Genomic DNA, 20155 nt, shown 5'->3' on the forward strand with positions numbered 1-20155 from the left:
CTACAACAGAGAAATCACTACGTGACACGGAGTGCAGCAGCTACAGAATAGAGGAATAAAAGCTATAAACCCACACTGCATTCTAATGAAAGATACTCATTTTAAGTTGCTTCTCTGTTTGAGCTTCCTTCTTCAAAGAAAAGCCAACAACCTCTCAGGAAGCTTTTCAAAGCATCCAATGCACTGAACGGACGCTACATCACCTTCTCAAGGTCTCATCTTAGAGAGAGCTGCAAAACAGAACAGGTCTGTGTGTCTGCTTGGGCACATTCACCAGCTGCACAAGGCCATTTTGTGTATCATTTCCCCCAGCCCGTACACACACCGGTGCTCTCACCCCCCCAACTTGTTCTAGCCCAGCAGAAGACAGTGCAACAGCCTTGCTGTACCACTGCCAGTGAACAAATTCAGAGTGGGGAACAGCCCACACAACTTGTCAGACACATAATGAGCCTAAAGCTGGCATCCACCCATACAACAAGGTGGTGAAAGCCACGTTCCTTAAATAAAATTCTCATACAGCTTTTTGATGAATCCATTTCCAGAGCCAATGTGCACGCACGCACACACCCCCTAGGACAGCTGGTGAAAGTGCTCGAGGGGCTCACCTGGATATGGCCGTTGTGAGGTCCCTTATGACCATACATACACTCCACCGTTGCACACTTCCTCTCCATGAGATGAATCCTGAAGAGAGGTTTGAATCTCATGGGATCATCAACATGAGGGTCATGAGGCGGCAAGTACATCCACCCGATGATGAACAAACCGTCTACCTGCAGAGGTACGGGAGACACAGCGTACAGGATCAGCCTCGCGCGCTTTCCGTCGAGTTTGCAGCAAACAACTCCTGGAACAGGGCAGGAGCTGCAGAACAGCTGGCTGCATTTCCAAGCTGCTTTCCAGCAATTAAACCAGACCATATGCACTCACGGCACACCCCGGGTGAAGAGGGAGAGGGTTTCTTTACAAGGCTTTCTGCGCCGCTGGAAAATGCTCAGGCCTTTATTAGTGCAAACGGCTTTGTGACGGACGCTTGGTGCGCAGGATCCAGAGGGAGAGATGGCACTGAAGAGGCCACACAGCTACTCAAACTCTAATTGGTTTGAGAGCTCACGCTGGCAGATACTCCAACAGATGAATTCTGCTTCTCATGATTGTCCATGCCTTTTGGACATGGAATTATTTGGCTCTATTACAGACAGCACAGGAAGCAACAATCTCCTCTGCTGAGATGCACAAGTGCCAGGTCTCTTCCTTCCCACCTAACAGAATCCTTCCCCTCAAGCCCTGCAATTCCAGAGAAAGGGTATTTTCTAAACAGAGAGATCTGAGACAAAGGCAGAGCAGTGCCACAGAGGCACACTTGTCTTTACAAGGTCACAACATTGTGTAAGTATCGGTGCACTTGGATACACCCTTATACCAGTTCATGGAACAGAATCTTGCAAAACCCAAAGGCCTCACAATTTGTTCCGCTTCAACCTGTCAGCTACTGAACCTTGGTGCAACATGGGCTTCGGGCCAAACTTCTGGCCCAGCTCTCACCAACACAGAGTCAAGTGTTGTTCATTAACTGCTCACCCCAGTGGTGCAAGAGCTGCCTGACTGCGTGGGTCTCGCACCAGGCACGCACCGGTATCCCTACATCTGATGCATTAGTCTTACACACAGCTAGTGCAAAGTACTGCAAGCTACAGGCAGGAGAGGTGCATGAACTCCAGTGCAACACCCTTTGCAAGACGTTCAGCTGCAGGCCAAGGTAATGCAGTAAGCGATGGGCCCGTGCTGAAACCTCTGCGGTACCCAATGCACAAGGAATGGACTCCTGTGCCAGCCACTGGAATATCAGCATTAAACTAAATCAAACCTTTCCCTGAAACACTGCTCGTGTTTTCTGTGTGCTGTTTGGAGCACAGCTGAAAAACAAAAGGACTGTCAGGAGAAAGGCAGCGATGATGAAAAGATCAAAGAAGCAACCTCTGGGTCCCAATCACTTGCTTGAGGGCTGACTGTTCAGATTCCTCAATAGCCCGGAGATGGCACGCAGGTCTACACAGCAGCATGCACGAGAGCCATCAGTCCTCGACGCCACGGCCCCACGCTGAGGCACTCACTCACCACCACGTTCAGCAGTCCCCCATAGGGCCCGATGTCTGGCTGCCACAATCCCAGGATGTGTCGGTATCGGTGCAGCACTAGGGAACAGTGAGACACTGACGTGAGCACACCAAGCCAGGGAATTGGGATTTGGGGAAAAGAAAGAAAAAGGAAGTCTGCTACCAGACTGCACACAACACTGACCAATACCACCCACAGCCGCCTTCACTAAGGAAAAGCAAGCTGGTTAGACCCAACCACAGCCAGGCAGTTCTGGACTGGGGCCTCCCACACACTCACACAGATTTGTTTTGCTCTCTGAAGCCCTGCTCCTGGCTCAGTTCAGGGGCAGGAGTTAGTTTCCAGGACTTTGCACATCCAGACACCTCACCAGGAATTCCCAGAAAACTTTTGCAACATGGTCTCGTTAATGCAAATCGTATGATTTACCCAGAGCTAAAACCAAATAAAAACACCTGCCATCTCCAGTTACCAAAAATGTACTTGACAGCTCAGACTGCAAAGCAACAGAAAACAAGGAAGGGCAGAAAGGCAGTACGGAACAGGGAAATTGAGTATTTTGAAAGAATTTCCCTGCCTTGCAGGGAAAAACTTGTCTCCAGAGTTAAGCGTCCTTAAAAACAGCCGCCAAGAGAGCACGGGCAAAGCGCACAGACCATGCCAGCCCAGGAGATCTGGTAGTGTCACCAGGTCAGTAACGGCCTTAAAAACTTGTAAGTACGCAGCTACGCTTCAGCAGTGCCCAGAAGCTGCTTCAAAGTCCCCCTCAAAGCCTGCTGCAGCAGGTGAGACTTCTCCATTTCTCATCTCAGAGCTAGGTGCGCTCTCAATCCCATCAAAGCAGGAATGTTTTCAGCAAGCAGGAGAAAACACCTATTACAGCATGATCTTAATAAACCTCCTCTCGAGGAAAGCTTAGAGGTGCTACTTGCCTCCCGTCCTTACACAGTCAGCCATTAATTTGTCCATGTAACTTCCTGACATGACCAGTAACCTTCACGTGAAGGCATTACACACAGTCTGGCATTCTGGGCAGGAACAACAGGATGGAGATTATTTCCATGAGATGGCAAGCAGATACTACACTTGCCTTACAGTGATGTTCACGGCCGACTCAGAAGGCCACAGTAACTCTCTAACCCACAGCACTGGCCCGAATAATTGTTTTTGCTCTGCATCAGTTTACAGGAAGAACTGTGTCCCAGGGCAGCTGTTATAACAGCTTTGTTTCATTAACTACTGAAGATAGCAAGAACTAGAGGAGTGATTCTATTATACCAAAGCAGAGAACTTCCACAGAGGTTTAGGACAGCAGGGAGGGTTGTCCAGAGCTGCTGCCAACTGGCCTGGAGAAGCCTTCTTCCTATGCAGTAAACCATCTAAGGCTGACGGCCTGGTTTCACCCAGTGCACCGAGCGCAGCACAAACAGCACTAGGGCAAGCAAGCAAACCACAATCCCAGTCCTCTTGTCTCCGTGCAGTAATTACATATTAATAAATGATATGTGCATAAGCCGCTCCACCCACCACAATCTGTGTAGCCTTCTACCCCGTCTGGCATGGAGCTGATAAAACCCAGCACTTTTTTTTTAATTACTTTTTGGGACAGAAAACTTGCTGCTAAGCTACCTGTGAGCGATGAGGATGTCCCTCCTCCCCCAGCTCCTGTCGGAAGGACTTTCAGAGCTGTAGCTACAATCAACAGACTTTGCACCAAGTGCCTGCTTGTCAAGTCAGGCCCTTCCACCCAAAGACACATGCCCATCGAGGGCAGTCTGTACGCTCTGAGCAAACAGCCGGCTCCAGCTGCAGTGCAGCTCGCCAGGAGCCACGGCAGCTCAGGAAACATGGCTGAGTCCCAGACAGAGCCTGCTTCACCACCTGCCCTGACCACCCCGAAACCTGGGGCTGCAAAGGAGGGAAGAGGCCAAAACACCCCACTCACCTCCGGCAGAATCCCACCCCCTGGCTAGCAGCTTCTGCACCTAGCTTACACCACTACTGTGGGCAGCTCCTCTCCTTCAGTTTGTTAAAACCTCAGCTGTCTGGCACCACCAAAGCCTCCAGATGAGCTGATGGGAAAGAGGCTGCAATGTAAGCAGTCTTCCCCCCAGCCTCACCCTCCCTATACACCAAGGCCCGCGGCAGGGACACCTTCAGACAGCCTAAGTTGTCTCCCTCCCTTGCTCAGCGTGCTGCGGACTCCTCCTCCTCCTGTTCCTTCAGGAAAAGAAGTTACTGGGGAAAATGCTGCTACTTGGTCAAAGGCCCAAACGAGTCTCAAAGCAAAAGCACAGCTCCGTCTTCAAGCCTGGGGTGTCTCCGGGCTCCAGCGAGCCAGCAGCTACACTCACTGCAGGGAAAACCTGATGAGCTCCAGCTCTGGCTCTCCCTGGTGGGAGACAGGATGGATCTGACAGTTGTCTCCCTCTCTGCTCCTCGACAGAAAGCAGCACTTGGGTCTTTCTCCAAGGTTTTCCTCTGCTATGCACGCTGCCTATTTTAATCCATTCTGGAGAAATGCCTATCCGGATTTCTGAGCCCACCTACCGCCACATGGAGCAAGAATGCAACCCCTGGATGCTCCAGCACGACCCCCACCCAGCCTGGGTATTACCCACCTTGCCACAAGCAGCCCTGCACACTCTTCAGATGGAAAGGCAGCTTGAATCCATCTGGGACGTGCTAGGAAAAGCAGTGAATGCCCAAGCTCCCACCAACAGAAGGCTGCCTGGGAAAGGTCTAATGCCTGCGCTCTTCGTCAGAGTTAGACACAGGTCAAGCAAGTGACACTGAGCAAATGCACAGCGGTTCAAGCAAGCATTGCAAGCACTGCAGTGCTGGCACACCCCAGGTATGAACAGACAAGTCACAACCACAGAATGGGTTATTAAAACAGGCAGAGAGTAGATGTTTTCAGATGTTGCTGTTCTAACTAAATCTTACTTCGTTACCTGTGTCCAGCTTGGGCAGCACAGGCAGAGAAATGCAAACACCCGACATGGGAGTTTTCAGTGAAATCTGCATCCTTAAAGCAGAGGTAGCTCACTTCAAGTGGAAAAGACCTGAACCACTGCAACTCTCTCAGATTCTCAGGATGCAGCAAGATGCCTGGAAGCAAAAGGAGTTGGAGCACTGCAAGCACTGCAAGCTGCTGATAACTGACCTGCCAGTGGAAAGAGCTAAGCGTCAGCCAGGCTGGCTTAAAACCCTGGGGAAAGTGATCTGAGCTGACCCGGCTCACACTGCACAAATAAGAACTAAGGAGCACTCACATGGCAAATACTGGCAACACGGCCTTAATACACAGGAGGGGAAAAAGGGGGAAACGGGCAATTGCACCTTAAACCACACCGGCTGCTCTGCAAGAAATACAACATGTCCCTAGAGAAAAGGGGCACAAGACATCAGAAGTTTGGGACTGCAGCTAAAGAATTAACAACTGAGGGAACAGCACAAAATGCCATTTGAGAGCCACCACGAATGGCATGTTTGGAGCAAACTACAAAGGAATCCCTCATCGTGCGGGGCAGCAGCAGGGCCTCTGCCTCCCACCCAGCTCCAGAACAAGGCTGGTGCTGACAGTCAGGGCGGCCAAGCTGAAAACTTTCAAGCGATTCCTGCTGTGGCACTGCTGCTGCTCGTCTGTCGTGACCACATTGAAGATGCCATCTTCTCTGCGTGGCCCATGCTCGCCTGCTTTCTTTAGAGCAGGTAAGTCCGCAGCATCCACTGCACTCGCTAGCGTGTGCAAAAAACTACATTCCCAAGCACCAGTGAGTTAGGAATTTGAGTCTGCAAAACTCTGCAGACCCAAAAGAGCATTAGAGACAGCTCAACCCCCACCAAATACCAAGCAGTACCGGCATCCTTCATTGCTGTAAACTGCTCAGCGCTTCCCTCCAACTCCTGCTGAACAGTGAGCACTAAACTCCAGTGTTTTACATTCTTCCCTCAACACAGCGTTAGGAGGGAAAGAACAGTTTACCCAGAGCAGCTTCTCGACTAAAGCAGGCAAATCACAGTCTCTGAAACACCAGCAGAATGCTTCCCAGAGACAGAGATGGTGGTTAAAAGCATTCACTGTGCAGGGAGGCAATTAGTAGGGGAACCCTTGGCATTTTTCACTGGGAAAGGCTGTGGATCTGAATGCAGCTCATCGGGATCAAGACGAAACTTTCTTTCAGTCCAGGGCTTATTTAAACTTGTTTTTGGGAGCCCTGACCAAAAAAGCAATCCATCAAGAGCAGAGTGAGTGCTCCCCTACTGTGAACAGAGACCCTCCTTTTTACACCCAGTCAGGACAATTTTCTAACTCAAAGCTCTTCAAAAGGAGACCAATGTCACTCCCTGCCTGCCCTACTCACACTGCCACTCTGAAGGGTCAGAATACTCCACTGCTGTGCAACAGAAAGAACTGACTAACCGGCACCCTCCGTACTGTCCCAAGGTCCACCCCAAAATAATCTGCTTAAAGCAACGTCACACTCCATGCAGCGTCTCGTGGGTGCTTAGTGCAGGAAGCATCAACCAGCAGGAGGTACGTACGGCAGGTGTAAACATCTCTGTACTCCATGTGCTCGTAGTCGGGAAGGATTTTCATAAAACGCCCCGACTTCACTCGTGGGTTTATACCTGAACAGACACAGCAGGGTCAGTACCAGCAAACTCTGCTCCACTGTAACCAGCACGTAACAGCACGACGAATCCGCACCAGCCACGCAGGGAAGTTTAACTCTCTTTCGCCTTGACTTCCAGTTGAGGTGCACCATTTGGTTCCGTCAGCCCCAGCCTCAGGTTTTCTCGGTCAGCAGGACTGCTCACACAGAACGTGGCATGTTCAAGGCTCCCACAGACAGTATTTACCAACGGCATCCAGTGAACACAAAGAGGAATCAGGGTCCCCCTCACACTCTAGTGCGACTGCAACGAGCAGCGCTGTCTCAGTAAGACCACTTAGGCCAAGTAACCGCTGGACGGTAGCGCAGGCCTTGGATTAGTCGTGCTTTATAGCACTGAAGCTCAGTTCCCCACACTATTCCTTACAGAAGCACGTTCAGCGGACAGAAAAGTGTACACGAGTCCTGCCAGCAGCCCCAAATTAACTCTTCTGCAATTAAAGAAGTTTATGGGACAGTAGAAAAAAATGGGGTCACACCACCAGGAAACTGTTCCACAAAGCGTCTGCAACAAGGCAAACTGCTGAACCCGAGCCGCAGAGCTAAGATGGTACATCCCCGAAAGCCAGAAATGGCTGCCAAGCATACTGACTTCAGAGTAACCACTGCTAGTTGGGATTGCTGAATGGATATGGACACAGTCCTTACTCCAAAATGAAATCAATCTATCACACGTCGAGTGCGACTCTTTGCCAATGGATGCTATGGATTCAGAAACTACTTTGGTGCAAAGGAAGACTGGAAACATACATGTAAGGCAACTATCGAGGGCTACCAACTCAACAAACCACATTACACCAAGCTCTTTTCAGTGGTGCCCAGTGACAGGACAAGGGGCAACGGGCACAAACTGAGGCACAGGAAGTTCCGTCTGAACATGAGGAAGAACTTCTTCCCTCTGAGGGTGACGGAGCCCTGGCCCAGGCTGCCCAGGGAGGCTGTGGAGTCTCCTTCTCTGGAGATATTCAAGACCCGCCTGGACAAGGTCCTCTACAGCCTGCTGTAGGTGACCCTGCTTCGGCAGGAGGGTTGGACTGGGTGACCCACAGAGGTCCCTTCCAACCCCTACTATTCTGTGATTCTGTGACTCTGGAAATCCCCCAACCTGGAAACGGTCAGAAGCTGGAAGAGCACTCAGGAAGGTATCACACAAGCTTGCTCTCCTCTCAGTCTTCCCTGGGTGACCACGGCTGGGAGATACAGTACTGGGCTAGAGACCACTGCTCTGAGACAGTAAGGCCATTTTTATCTATAACCCGTGTATAAAAAAGCACTAAATATCACTTTAACATATCTGAACCACGGAACTATTGTAGTGAAAAAGACTACAGGTCATGAAGAGATGTTCTGCCATTTGAGACTGGCAATGAAGCATTAAGATCCGATCTGGTGCATGCTGTATCCACATGGCTGTTACCACACCAGTGTCATACAGAAGTAAGGGGGGCCTCAAGTGCTAACGAGACTTCTCTGTGGACATCTCAGTGCTGGCTCAGCATCACTCAGCCCTCCCACCCAGGAAAATTAGGCAGTTCCAGACCCAGTGCACGAATAGGTAAAGAAGAACGCTAGGTGATGAAATAATTTGCCCGTGGATGCTCAGCAAGTCTGTTACAGATGGGATTAAAACGCTTCTACCTGTTCTTTATTCCACCATTAGGATCATCATGACTTGAGGTCATTGCTGCTTCGAGGTTCAGCAAATGCAGTGCACGTAGAAGCTGAGCCAGATTATGGGTCTGCAAAGCCCACCGAGACCTCTCATGACTGACCCCTCTGCTTTCATCTCATAAAGCAGGGCCTTATTTGAACAGCCATAGATCAAGCGCTGCAGGTTAAATCTTGGGTTTTGTCCTAAGGACCACAGGTAACTCCCTTAAAAAAAATCTGTGGTGGGGAACGGAGACAACGCAGCCTGGCAGTGCTGGTACGGGAGCTCCTGGGGCCTTCGCGAGGCTCTCTGCAGTCGGAAGCTGAGCTGGTTGCTCAAAGGGCAATGTTTGGTGACAGGTGAGACCAGCCTCACCGTGGACCCAGGCCTCCAAGCAGTCCTTGGCCTATCTTGGCTTCTCTCATCCAGTGATGACCCCCCCCTCTCCCTGCCGTAAGACAGAGGACGTGCACCTGCCCTGCAGAAGGCACAGGGGGTCCAAGGAGTTGCGGTCCCACTCCCACAGCTGTTCCTAAAACACACTGAGACCTCGGCAGAGGCTCTCCTCCTTCAGAGCAGGACAGAGGAACGCTCATCCCTTCACCTACAGCACATTCCCACTGTCATTGTATAGCAGCCTCCTGTCACTAAGACCAAGACTTAGCTGCATGAGCGCATAGGAAGCCTTCAGCTATGAAAAATATCAGTTAATTCCTTAGCAAGATCTAAAAATGGCAGAACACTTAAGCATGATAAAGCCTCAAGACACTTTATTATTTAAAATGTACGTTCTTTTCCTACCAAAGAATTGGGGGACTTAGACATCCCAATTCTTGGCATCTGCTTAGTATTAAACACAACCCCAAACAGGTCAACTTCACAGATGAAACCGCTGCCATTATAAAGTGAGTCTGAATAACTTACACTGTCAAAGTTTAATAAATATTCAACATGTATATGCTTTCAAAATTGGTACTAAGCACGGAGATATAGATCTATAGCAGCTTTATCACTTACGTTTGGCATAAACATCGCGACAGGACACTCCTGTGATCTCCAGTTTCCGCAGGTTTTCACAGACGCCGTATTCTGCAACGATACAGATACTCACGTCAGCTCTGGCACAAAGGTGTTTGCTACCCAGGATCTGCATACCTACTGTCTGACCAAAAATGAGATCCTATTACGTGCATTCTTGCCAGCTGCCACATTAGCCTGAGAATCTTATTACTGCTTTGAAGAGAAAACAGTAAAGCCAGATGTAATTTCATTACAGTTTGGGAATCTAACACATTCTACAAGCAACGCCGGCAACAAACACGCCATAAGGAATACAAAAACACAGCAGAGCTGCAGATGCTTGCACCTAGACCAGAAAGAGTGTGAAATGTGGAAGACGTACTCATTCCAGCTGGGACTGTATGCCCGTTTAGATCAAACCGTGATTGTGTGTAGTAATTATCTACTCCCACTGAGGTGTCCAACAGGGAAAACCGCTTATTAGGATCCTAAAGAAAAGGTCACAGGCTTCAAAAAGAATGAAATGGAGACATAAAACAGGCATCAGCATGTACAAATATGGTTACACTTGAAAGCAGATCAGATTGAGATGGGTCTGTTGTACGCTCAAACGCCTTTGATTGCTTACAGAACACCCTGAAAACAAAGCAACCCAGAGATCTCAAAGGCAGCTTTGAAGCACAAAATGAGATTCTCTCCTTTCATTGTCAGGAAGTCAATGCCGAACTTCTAATAAACTTAAAAAAACCCAACAACTAAGTACTAAGATCTCAGTGCAAGAAATCCTTAGAAGAGCAGAGGGAGGAAATGAGAGGAAGGAGATCCCAGAAATCATCAGCAACAAAAACCACCCTGCTGCAGTGACCCCATTAGATCTCAGTACAGGAAACTACCCTCCTTGACATCAGACATCTGTACCACAGACCAAGCACCAGCTTTTCTCAGCAATACCAAGTACCTGCCAGATACTTGACGTAAAAATGTATCTGTGAAGACCCTCATCAAATCATTAGATATGAAACTCATCCTCAAGTTGAGCTTCCTTGAATTAAGAATCTACCATGGCTGCCAAATAAGACTACCGAATGCTGGTAACCTGCTGCAAACCGAGAATTCGTGTTTCATATACGAGAAAAGCAGAAGTTTCCCTGAATGAAATCAACCCCCTCCTGCCTATAAATACACTTGTGGTGCACGAACACGATGATAAAGCACGCACAGAGCTTACCGTCCGCCCGCCTGCGGGGAATACACGTTCTGCATAACACTGCTTCGGGTAAGCAGCAAGTTCAACAAAGGTAAGAGCGGGCAGAAGGCAGAACAAACACACTGCCCTTCATTAAAAGAGACAAAGGTCAGTGGCAAAATTCCTGCTGACTTCCACAGCAGAAGCCAGAGGAAGCTCTAAGCGCTATCAAACACAGGGTGAGATGAGGAAGCACAATGAGCCCGCGAGCAGACGGCCGAGCTTGCAGGAAAGCACCTCCAGCCCAGCACAAACAAGCCATTCGGTGCTGGGCCACGGCCAGCTGACCTGACACAGCCGTTCTGCAGATCTGTGAAACCAGAGCTCGGCCAGAGGCTGGAAATCCAGACCCACCCTCCAGGTCACCCCACGCCTGTCCCTCCTGCCAGAGCCACCACGGCTTTCAACCACTGGTCTGCTTATCTGCACAAGCGGGTACGTGTTGGGTAATTACATCAAAGGGTTGGAGGGAACAGTATGTTTCCTCAGCTGATCAGAAAGTCAGAGATCTTTGTAAGATGACAGAAACGGCATGGTCACAGCCTGCTGTTTGGAAACGGCCAACTCTTTCCATGTAAACAAATACTCACCTGGCCACAGAATCAGCAAGCTGCACGCTCTGCGCAGCAGGAATTGCAGCTGGATTAAATTCAGTGTCACTGAAGATGTTCATACTGCATCAGAAAGGGAGGAGACATGCAGAGGATCCTGCCCAAGTGGCATTTCCCCGAATTGCTCTCTAACAGCAGAACTAGCACAGTGACGTTCTCTCTTCCTCCAGAAGGGGCTGATTTTTTCGCAAAGCGTTTCCCCTAGCAGATGTGTAAATCATTTCGAGTGCAGTCTCAGTGCAGCGCAGTGGTGGATCCACTACCAGCAGGTATCTTGAAACAACAGCGTGGGGTGGGAAGAGATTTGATGTTCAAGCTCTATCCCAGATTCAGGCAACTGCCCTTGAAAACCTGCAGTAAGATTTTACGAGAGCAAAACCACTACCAAAGGTGCATTTCCTAACTTCTGTAGTTCAAATCTTTCCTGGAAAGGTTCAAAGTTCTCCCACATAACAGCAAGCTCCTTTAAACAAAAAAGACAAAAATTTAGAATTTCAATATTGCTACACACTACTCGACACTGGACAGCCAAGGCTTGTAAGAAAGCATTATGAAGGAAAAAAAACAGTCATTTCAGTGTGCTTTAACACTCCTCTCATTTTACAATAACTAGTCCTTATCCCGTTTTGTTCCGCAAACAACTACAAAGAGTGAAAATCCCAGAGGGATGGCTTAACTCGGCTAAGTACATCACTTCAGCTCTTCTGACCCACGAGCTGTTAATACCATGAGGGCCGCTTGATGGGAAAAAACAGTCTCTTGGCTCACAGTGCCTACAAATGCTCCAAATACCGTAAGCAAGATGCTGGCCATCTCTTTTTAATCCAGAAGACAAGAGGGATGAAAAATTAACAGTAAGTAGAGCTTCAAGATAGCTGCAGAAAAATAAAACTGGTAAGGTTTTCTTTACAGAGAATAGACAGCTTTTTCCAAGACAGCTTTGAAGGGCTCAAGCTTCCTGGGAAATTCCACTTCAGTGCAATTAACTCTATTTTAAGGAAACATATCTCAGTGCAACAGCTCACTGAGTAAAGTATTTGAAGGCATTAATAGTCACAGAAAGTCACACACAAAATTTATACCGTTAGAAAATGGCTACTTAATCCTGCTTCAAAAGCAAGGATGGAAATGGGGTTTGAAGTTCTTACTGGACCAGCTGGGAAGCCTGTTTTATTGGGTTTCTAAGGAGTGCTTGGAAGATTTACCAAACACACAGCGACACAGTGCTGTTTCCATGGGCACACGCACTGGAATTCACAGGCCTTGGAAAGGCAGTCCACATTCACGAAGGACTTCTGCGAGTGTGACTGACCCCGGCCTGCTCTCGCCATACGCTCTCCTAAGCCTCACGTTCCCTTCTCCTTTCCACAGGGAGCCAAGTCACACACCTCCCTCTGCCCGGCCTAAAGTTTAAAAAGCAAACAAACAAGGCTCTTCCAACCCAGGGAGGGAAGACCCCCTGTACTCGCATCACAGACCAAATCACCGCTTTTTCTCCCCCTCTTTCCCAGCCTGGCAATGCCAGTCAGCAGCTGCCAGCGCTGCACGTGCACGTCCGCAGTTCCGAGGAAGTCAGGAGGTCTGGTAGAGCTCGACACCCTCACCATTGCCGAGTTTCCACTGTGCCCTGACTAACCAAGTCCTCCAGTTACTCCTGGATAAATGCACGTTTACAAGGCCATATATAGAATAGAAAGTATAGAAACTTACTGGATTATTTCAGAAAGCACAAAAATGGGAGATTCTCAGGCTAGCATCTCCAAAATACCAGGTGGACAAGTTTTGTAACCAGCTTCTTGTTTCCAAAGGCTGAAATATCAGATTAAAATCCACCAAATACTTTCCCAAACACTTATCCCAGGGGAAAGCTTCTAGCTACCACTGAGACATGTTGCAGCCGCAAATGAGGAGCTGAGCAAAAGGAGGTATCGTCTGCAACATATAAAAGCGCTGCAGAAACCCTAAAGCAAAAGATGGGAAGCTTCAGATCTCCTGCCTGCAAACAGACCTAAGAAGACCCTCTGGAGGGTGGCTACAGCTAGCGAGCACCTGCCATCAGCAGCGAGAAACAGCAAACCATTGCCCAGCTGCAGTCTAAAACCCAAAGAACATGGTCAGAGATGAAGCCCATGATGGTTCACCAAAAGAAACACACTACACAATTCTTTAATCTCACATAAAGGGAGATAAAAAGAGCCTCGAGATGTGTTAAAACCACCTTCACATTTACTAGAGTGCAGCACTATGAGAAATTGTTCCTCTTGTGGGAGCAGCTGTATAGCAAACCCCTGCGCGGATCCTCCGGAGTCCTGGAAGAGCTGAACTCCACACAACAGTCCCCTCGCTGTCATAAACCAAACATCCCACTCTTCTCCACGGGCACCTCCTTCTGTAAAACTTGCTGGAGGTTAGCGTCTTTAATACCTTGGCTGACATTTTTCAGCAGGTCTGAAAGCTGTTCGAGGTAGTTTTTACAATCAAAAGCCTTTTCATCCAAGTTCTAGAACTGGTTATTCTCTATTACTGGTCCATTTCCAGGCGTTCTGCTGCACTTGCACCGTTTTGTTTTACAACAAAAGTGGTTACCATTCAAAATGGACTATCAGGTGCTAATGAAGGTAGGTCAGGCCACCAGCCAGGGTGAAACGCACTTCAACTCCGCTCCCACTGCAGAGATCAGCAATCTCCTATTTATAGAAAACATGAGAGTGATTGCAATCCTGGTCTTGCCAAAGAAGCAATTCGGAGACACTGTTTACCCCAAACAGTTGCAATGATAAAAGGACAACGGCCCTAACAGCCATGCTAGTGTTACACAACCACTTCTGGTTAATCCCAGCACTCTGCCAGCTCACAATCATCTGCAAAAGCCACCCCACCGTCAGGAAGACCAGCCCTCTGGATGCTTGTGCTAATCACAACATGTTCTGGAGACTAATCTACAACTGAGTCAGCCCGAGAAAGACATACCAACGCTCGAGGGCTTGAGTGCCCCATCTGGCTTGGGCAACGCCTGGGCTTTGCCTTACCTTCAGCGCTGCTCCCACCCAAGGTAGAAAATGGCTACAACAAAGCACTGCAAGAATCAGCTTCTCTCAGAGAAGAACTGCTCTGTTTAACTTTGGGACTTTCTTGTCTCTTTACTGTTGTGCATTTCTGAAAACACCAATAGTTCTGCATATGCAACCGACACAAAGTTGAAGTCTCCCAGTTACTCAGAGCTCAGCTCTGGGACATCATCAGCACGCTCCAGAGTGAATAAGCCCCCAATACAAGGAGTAAGGTAGGAGAGACACACCTGCTCTCGTTCTGTTCCTAGGACGTGCAGCTTCACAGGACGTGTTACTGTGCCATGGTTAAACTCAGGCAGACAGAAGCACACACTTACGAACCGGCCGCAGTTGGGAAGTGGCTTGTTTTTGAGAAAGATTACAAAAAGCAATTTCATTTTCTGTTTGACTATCACACAGTCACCAATGTACGGCTATACAGAAATACAGTGAAAGATATTCTGAATTTTATATGTGTATTTATATACCAATACCTGATGTCCGCATAGGTCCTCAAGTAGTTGCACTCATCACACAGTTGCGTGCTCACATTTGAACACACTCAGTAGGCGAGCACGTCCACCATATTACTGAAATATGCACAGACAAATTAACAGCTCCACAAAATGATGACCAATTTTATACTCGTGTGTACAAATACTCAAAGTTACAGTACTACCACAAGGGTAATTACTCGCACTGCTGTGTAGAGCAATGCAAAAACCTATGAACAGTGCAACAAGTCCAGATTAGGAATTCCCTGGAGAACCATGACCGGTTAAAAGATTGCAGTAACAGTTTCACAGATGTACTGAGTTTTCAGCCAGGAACCCGACCCTTTTCTGTTCAGCACGGCTTGTGCGCCGTGCCTTTGGTACAAGATCTACCTCAACCCCACCAGCAGTCCACCAAAATGTTCTCTGACAGTGTCTGAACAGATATATCGCGGAACCATATGAAACAGTGTGCAAAAGGAAACTAAAAATTTGGTTTTATGCATCTCTCACCTTCTAGATAGCCGAGGGCCTTGAGACAGGACTCTAGTCTTAATATTTGCCCTTCCTGTCCAGTTCAGCTTTAGCCATCCAAAGCTCGCTGTTTCTTTGAATTTCAGCTAAGCTTTTGAACACTGCTTTATCCGCTGGCAAGAAAATCCAAGGAGCAGTCATGAACTGACTAAATAAATTTATTTCCCCATCAGGCCTAATATAGTGCTTCCTCTACAAGACAACCCAGCCTTTATTTAAAAGTTACATACATTTCTATAGAAACATTTTGCCAGGATCATAACCTATCAAAATAACTAACCAGTGAAGTTTTGCAAACCATCCATGAAACACACAAACATCCATCAGGATTCTACGTCAGCTGGGTGGCATAAGGAAGGAACGAAAGCCATTTTATTAGCCCGTCTCCAAAAAAACCAATGGAAAGTTACTGGGACAATGGGATCATCCCATGCTGAACTAAGAAATCAGAGTGCTTTGGTATACATTGTAAAGGCACAGCCTTTGTACTGTCCGAGGGTTCCTGGATAGGGCTGGTAAGACATGAATTCATTCCTGCAAGGTTTAATGCATTTGAACACGTCCCACCGCCTACGGCAGGCAGCCACTCCGACATACCTACATTCTTCATCCTGATGCCCTCACTGGTACTAAAAACAGAAAACAAACAGCAACAACAAAATATACATGACTTCATGTGCTGGCAGCAGAAGCACCTGGCAGGATCGCCCTATGAAGAGACGATGAGCACAGCAAGACAGCCCTTGGAGGGTGGGACAGCTGCTGGATTAACAAACAGGGGACACAGAGCCACACTGATGCGGGGAAAAGGACAAGGAGCAAGGAGTCAGAGTCACAGGCTAACAGAACGGGGCCGCAGCGACACGGAATCGATGCACCACTGAAAAGCAGTGCCCCTGAGCCTTCACAGCAACGCAGCGCAGCATCCTTACCACAGACGCTCCCAAGAAAGGCACATGCAAAACCCGCACCCTGCTCCCCGAGACGGGACGGGAACGCATGGCCTCACCCAGGCCTGCCCTCCCCCACCCACTCCCGAGCACCCAGTGGGGTCCCCGCTCCCCCTTTCCGTGCTGTGGGCCCAAGGACTCCCTCCTCCCCCAGCGCAGCCCCGCTCTGCCGGGACTGATCATTCCCCGTCCTCGCTGCCTGCCACACCCCATCCCCAGGACTCCCCCGAGGACACTCCCAGGGAGCCACCGCCTGCCAGGCCCTGCTCCCATCCCCGGGGAACGACCCCAGCCCGGTGCCCTTCGCTGGAGCCGCCGGCACGGCTCCCCTCGGGCCGCGGCTGCCGCCGAGAAGGGACCGTGGCCCCACTGCCCACCCCGCTCCCGCACCCCCCAGGCCCCCGAGCCCGCACCCCCCGGGGCCATCTCCTCAGGCCCACCCGGGCCCCCCGCTTCCGGGCGGGCGGTACCTTCGCGGCAGCGTCGCCGCCAGATCGTGTCGGTGCGGAGGATGCGGCGGAAGGTGGTGCAGACGCGGGCCAGGCTGGGCAGGTCCGTACCGGGCAGGGAACCGAAGATCTGCACCAGGAGCTCGGGGGGAAGCTCCAGGAGAGACAGCGGGGCCCGCCCGACCGGGCCGGCCTCGGCGGGGTGAGGCGCGGGCCGTCCGCCCTCGATGCGCTCCGCCGCCTCCTCGTCCTCCGCGGCCCCGCCGCCGCCGCCCGCCTCCTCGGGGTCGGTGTCGGTGTCGGGTTCGCTGTCGCCGGCGCCGCCGCCCCGCTGCTCCCGCGCCGCTCCCCGCCGGCGGCACCCGCGGGCCGGGCCCACCCCGCACAGCCGGGCGCACACCGCCATGGCCGCCGCCGCTCTGCCCGGCGGGGCGGGGCGGCTCCGCCGGGCGGTGCCGCAGGGCCCGCCCGCTGCGCGGCGCCGCCAATCAGCGCCGCTTCCGCCGCCTCGCCACGCCCCCCGCGGACAACGGACGTTCCGCGGCCGGTTTCGCCCGCCCCAACCGTATCCCGTCCCCCGGCACAACCGTCAGCGGGAGGTCGCGCCCCCTAGCGTGCGGGGGGACCGAGCGCCTGGCGGGGGACCGGTGGCGGGGTGCCCGGTAACGGCGTGCGCTGCAGCCCGCTTTCCCGGCCTGTGCAGCTCGCCCCCGCCGCCCCCGTCCCGCGCCCTGCTGCGGTTCGATTAACAAAAAAGAAAAAAACACGTCTTCCCCTCTGCGGGAAACTTCCGTCTGCGCGCAGGAAGAAAAGGAGGAAACCACTCCTGCCCCGTGTGAGGCTCGAACTCACGACCTTCAGATTATGAGACTGACGCGCTGCCTACTGCGCTAACGAGGCTCCTCAGCAATGCCCACCCCAAGCAGCGCCCTTCTCCCCGCCCTCCCGGCCGAGTCCCCCCGCCGCCCCGGGGCCCTCCCGGTGTTCCCACCCCGTCACCGCCGCTCCTCGGTTCTCCCCGAGAAACCCCGCTTCCTGCAAGCCAGACCTGACATTTCTTTGCAAACGGCTCCTCTTTCGCACGCTGCTGCGTTCCTGAGAGAGCCCCTCAGGGCTCCTCAACGCCCTCGCCCAGCTCCGCTGGCCAGGAACGGACTGCGAGGGCTGAATGCTCGCAAGGAAATCAAGTTGTTTCCACATAATTGCAAAAAATAAAGCCAACCTTGTTTGCCCCTCGGCTGCGAAGTCGCTGTTCGACTGGGGATTCTGCAGCGAAATGGGCTCTGCGCATTCACTGAAGGGCTCGGCAGAAGCGGGGCCCGGAATCCTGACCAACAGCCCTCACCCTCAGGGAGGGTCTCAAGGCAGCGGTCACCATGACAATCCAGCTACAGATACCTAAACTGGAAGAAGACAGAGAAACAGGCATTTAATTGATGAAGAAAGTCTCCAAACCTCGTCCACGAGAGTCACTGTAGGGCGGCTGTTCGCCTGCGGAGCGAGCAACTGGCAGAAGATAGAGCAGGAGCAGACCTTCGGACATCGGTCCCACCAGACCAGAGGAGATGTTTGGGTTGCGTTGGACAGCCCGAGGGCTTGGCCAAGGGTCTAGTGGGCAGCTCCTGCTGTCAGGGGAACAACACCGTGATTTCCAAGGGTCTGGCTGGCCACGCGTACGGGACAATCGGACGATGAGCCCGGGCTTCGAGGCGTGTGGTATGAAGAGCATTGCTCCAACCTCAGGATGAGTAAAGGCATGCCTTCCGACAGCCCGCCCACGCGCAGAACGAGGGTGCCGTTCTTAACAGTGAGCTAATCCTTCGGCGCTTCAGTCACGGAGAAGTTTAGTGCCCACAGTTCTGATTAAATTAAGGAAAGCTGCGCCAAGCACCTAAAACAAGGCACGTGGATGATGAGTCACCTAACCCAAACATGGACTGTTTGGAAACACGTCTGTAGCTGTTTTCCACCTGTATGGGAGCACGTGGGTTCTCCCCCACCTTACATTACGCTCAGCTGGTACTCAAAGTTTCTGATGCAGCTCTAGAAGGCCTTGTCACGTCTGTTTGTTCAGGAACTGATGGATTCACGGAGAGGACAGGAGAAGTACTGATGGCAAGGATTTTTGTGTGAATGAAACAAAAGATGTCTTTGGTGACATTACCTCGAGCAGAAACTCGGCACTCTACAGCACACACATGTTTTTCCCTCTTTTGCATTTTCTATTTTTATCTGGATTTCCTTCTTTCTCCTTTCCCTCTGAATGCTTCTGCTGTGCCTAACCACCCTACAACCTTCTCTCCCTTTCCCTCACCCACCTGACCCCCATAACCTTATCCCACAGCCCTGGCCCCACGGATGCGGAGCCACAGCATCCTGCTCCATCCCTCAGCGTCCAGACTTTCCCGCTGGCCCACTCACCCCCTTTCCAGCCCAACCCAGCAGAAGGCAGGGCAACCCAGCATAAATCCACCCAGTTCCCACAGAGCTCCGTCCCCCCATGCCCACTTCCTCCACATTAAGAGGAAAAAGGGGAAAAGTCTGTCCGGCAGAAAGGCAGTGCCCACCTCCGCGACGCCCTGGCGTCACCCAGCAGCAAGCAAAGCCCAGTTAAGTCAGAGGCAATGCGACAAGCCCTGTGGGCTCTCGGTGCTTGTGGTGACCACCTTTCCCCCTTCTGTGGAGCAGAGTGGGGGAATCCCAGACTCCCATCAGCTGGGCTTGTTCAGCCTGAAGAAGAGAAGGCTGTGAGGGGACCTAATAAATGTTTGTAAATATCTCAAGGGTGGGTGTCAAGAGGACGGGGCCAGACTCTTTCCAGTGGTGCCCAGCGACAGGACAAGGGGCAACGGGCACAAACTGAAGCAGAGGAAGCTCCAGCTGAACCCGAGGAAGAACTTCTTCCCTCTGAGGGTGCCGGAGCCCTGGCCCAGGCTGCCCAGGGAGGCTGTGGAGTCTCCTTCTCTGGAGATATTCCAGCCCCGCCTGGCCGCGGTGCTGTGCAGCCTGCTCTGGGTGACCCTGCTTGGGCAGGGGGGTTGTACTAGATGACCCACAGAGGGCCCTTCCAGCCCCAAACGTTCTGTGATTCTGTGATCACATTAGAGAGGAGAAACAACCATTGTCTCCCCTCCCAAGTTTCAGGACCCAGACAGCAAAGGCCTCCAGCGCTGTTCCCGCAGAGCATCACACTACAGGTACCAGCAGGGAGTTGGGAGGCTGGGCACAGCGAAGGTCCTTGGGGCCCAGACGGCAGAGAGCTGGTGCAGAACAGGGTGCTTATAGCTGAGTACAACTTAACAACTTCAGGGCTTCCCACCCTGTCATCAAGCTCTAAAATGGGCACTTTC

At 51.2% G+C, this 20155-nt stretch overlaps 1 protein-coding gene and 1 non-coding gene across 4 annotated transcripts in view; both read right to left on the minus strand.

The window, feature by feature from the left end:
* The window catches only part of FBXO31 (F-box protein 31), a 28903-nt gene extending 11692 nt beyond the window's left edge, over positions 1-17211 (minus strand). Inside the window, exons 1-5 of one of the 3 annotated variants that reach the window (XM_075434062.1) lie at positions 16827-17211; positions 9469-9540; positions 6670-6756; positions 2122-2198; positions 609-776 (exon numbers count right to left, since the gene is read on the minus strand). In XM_075434062.1, coding sequence (XP_075290177.1) covers positions 609-776; positions 2122-2198; positions 6670-6756; positions 9469-9540; positions 16827-17211 — 789 coding nt within the window. Of the gene's footprint in view, positions 1-608; positions 777-2121; positions 2199-6669; positions 6757-9468; positions 9541-10699; positions 11020-16826 lie in introns of those variants that run through there. The other 2 variants (XM_075434064.1, XM_075434063.1) reach the window with 2 other exon arrangements.
* Positions 17212-17632: 421 nt separating this feature from the next.
* Positions 17633-17705, minus strand: TRNAM-CAU (transfer RNA methionine (anticodon CAU)). The gene has a single exon. It is a non-coding gene; the product is annotated as a tRNA-Met (tRNA).
* Between the last annotated feature and the right edge of the window lie 2450 nt (positions 17706-20155).

Source organism: Opisthocomus hoazin, chromosome 12, assembly GCF_030867145.1.
Source record: "Opisthocomus hoazin isolate bOpiHoa1 chromosome 12, bOpiHoa1.hap1, whole genome shotgun sequence".
Lineage (NCBI taxonomy): Eukaryota > Metazoa > Chordata > Aves > Opisthocomiformes > Opisthocomidae > Opisthocomus > Opisthocomus hoazin.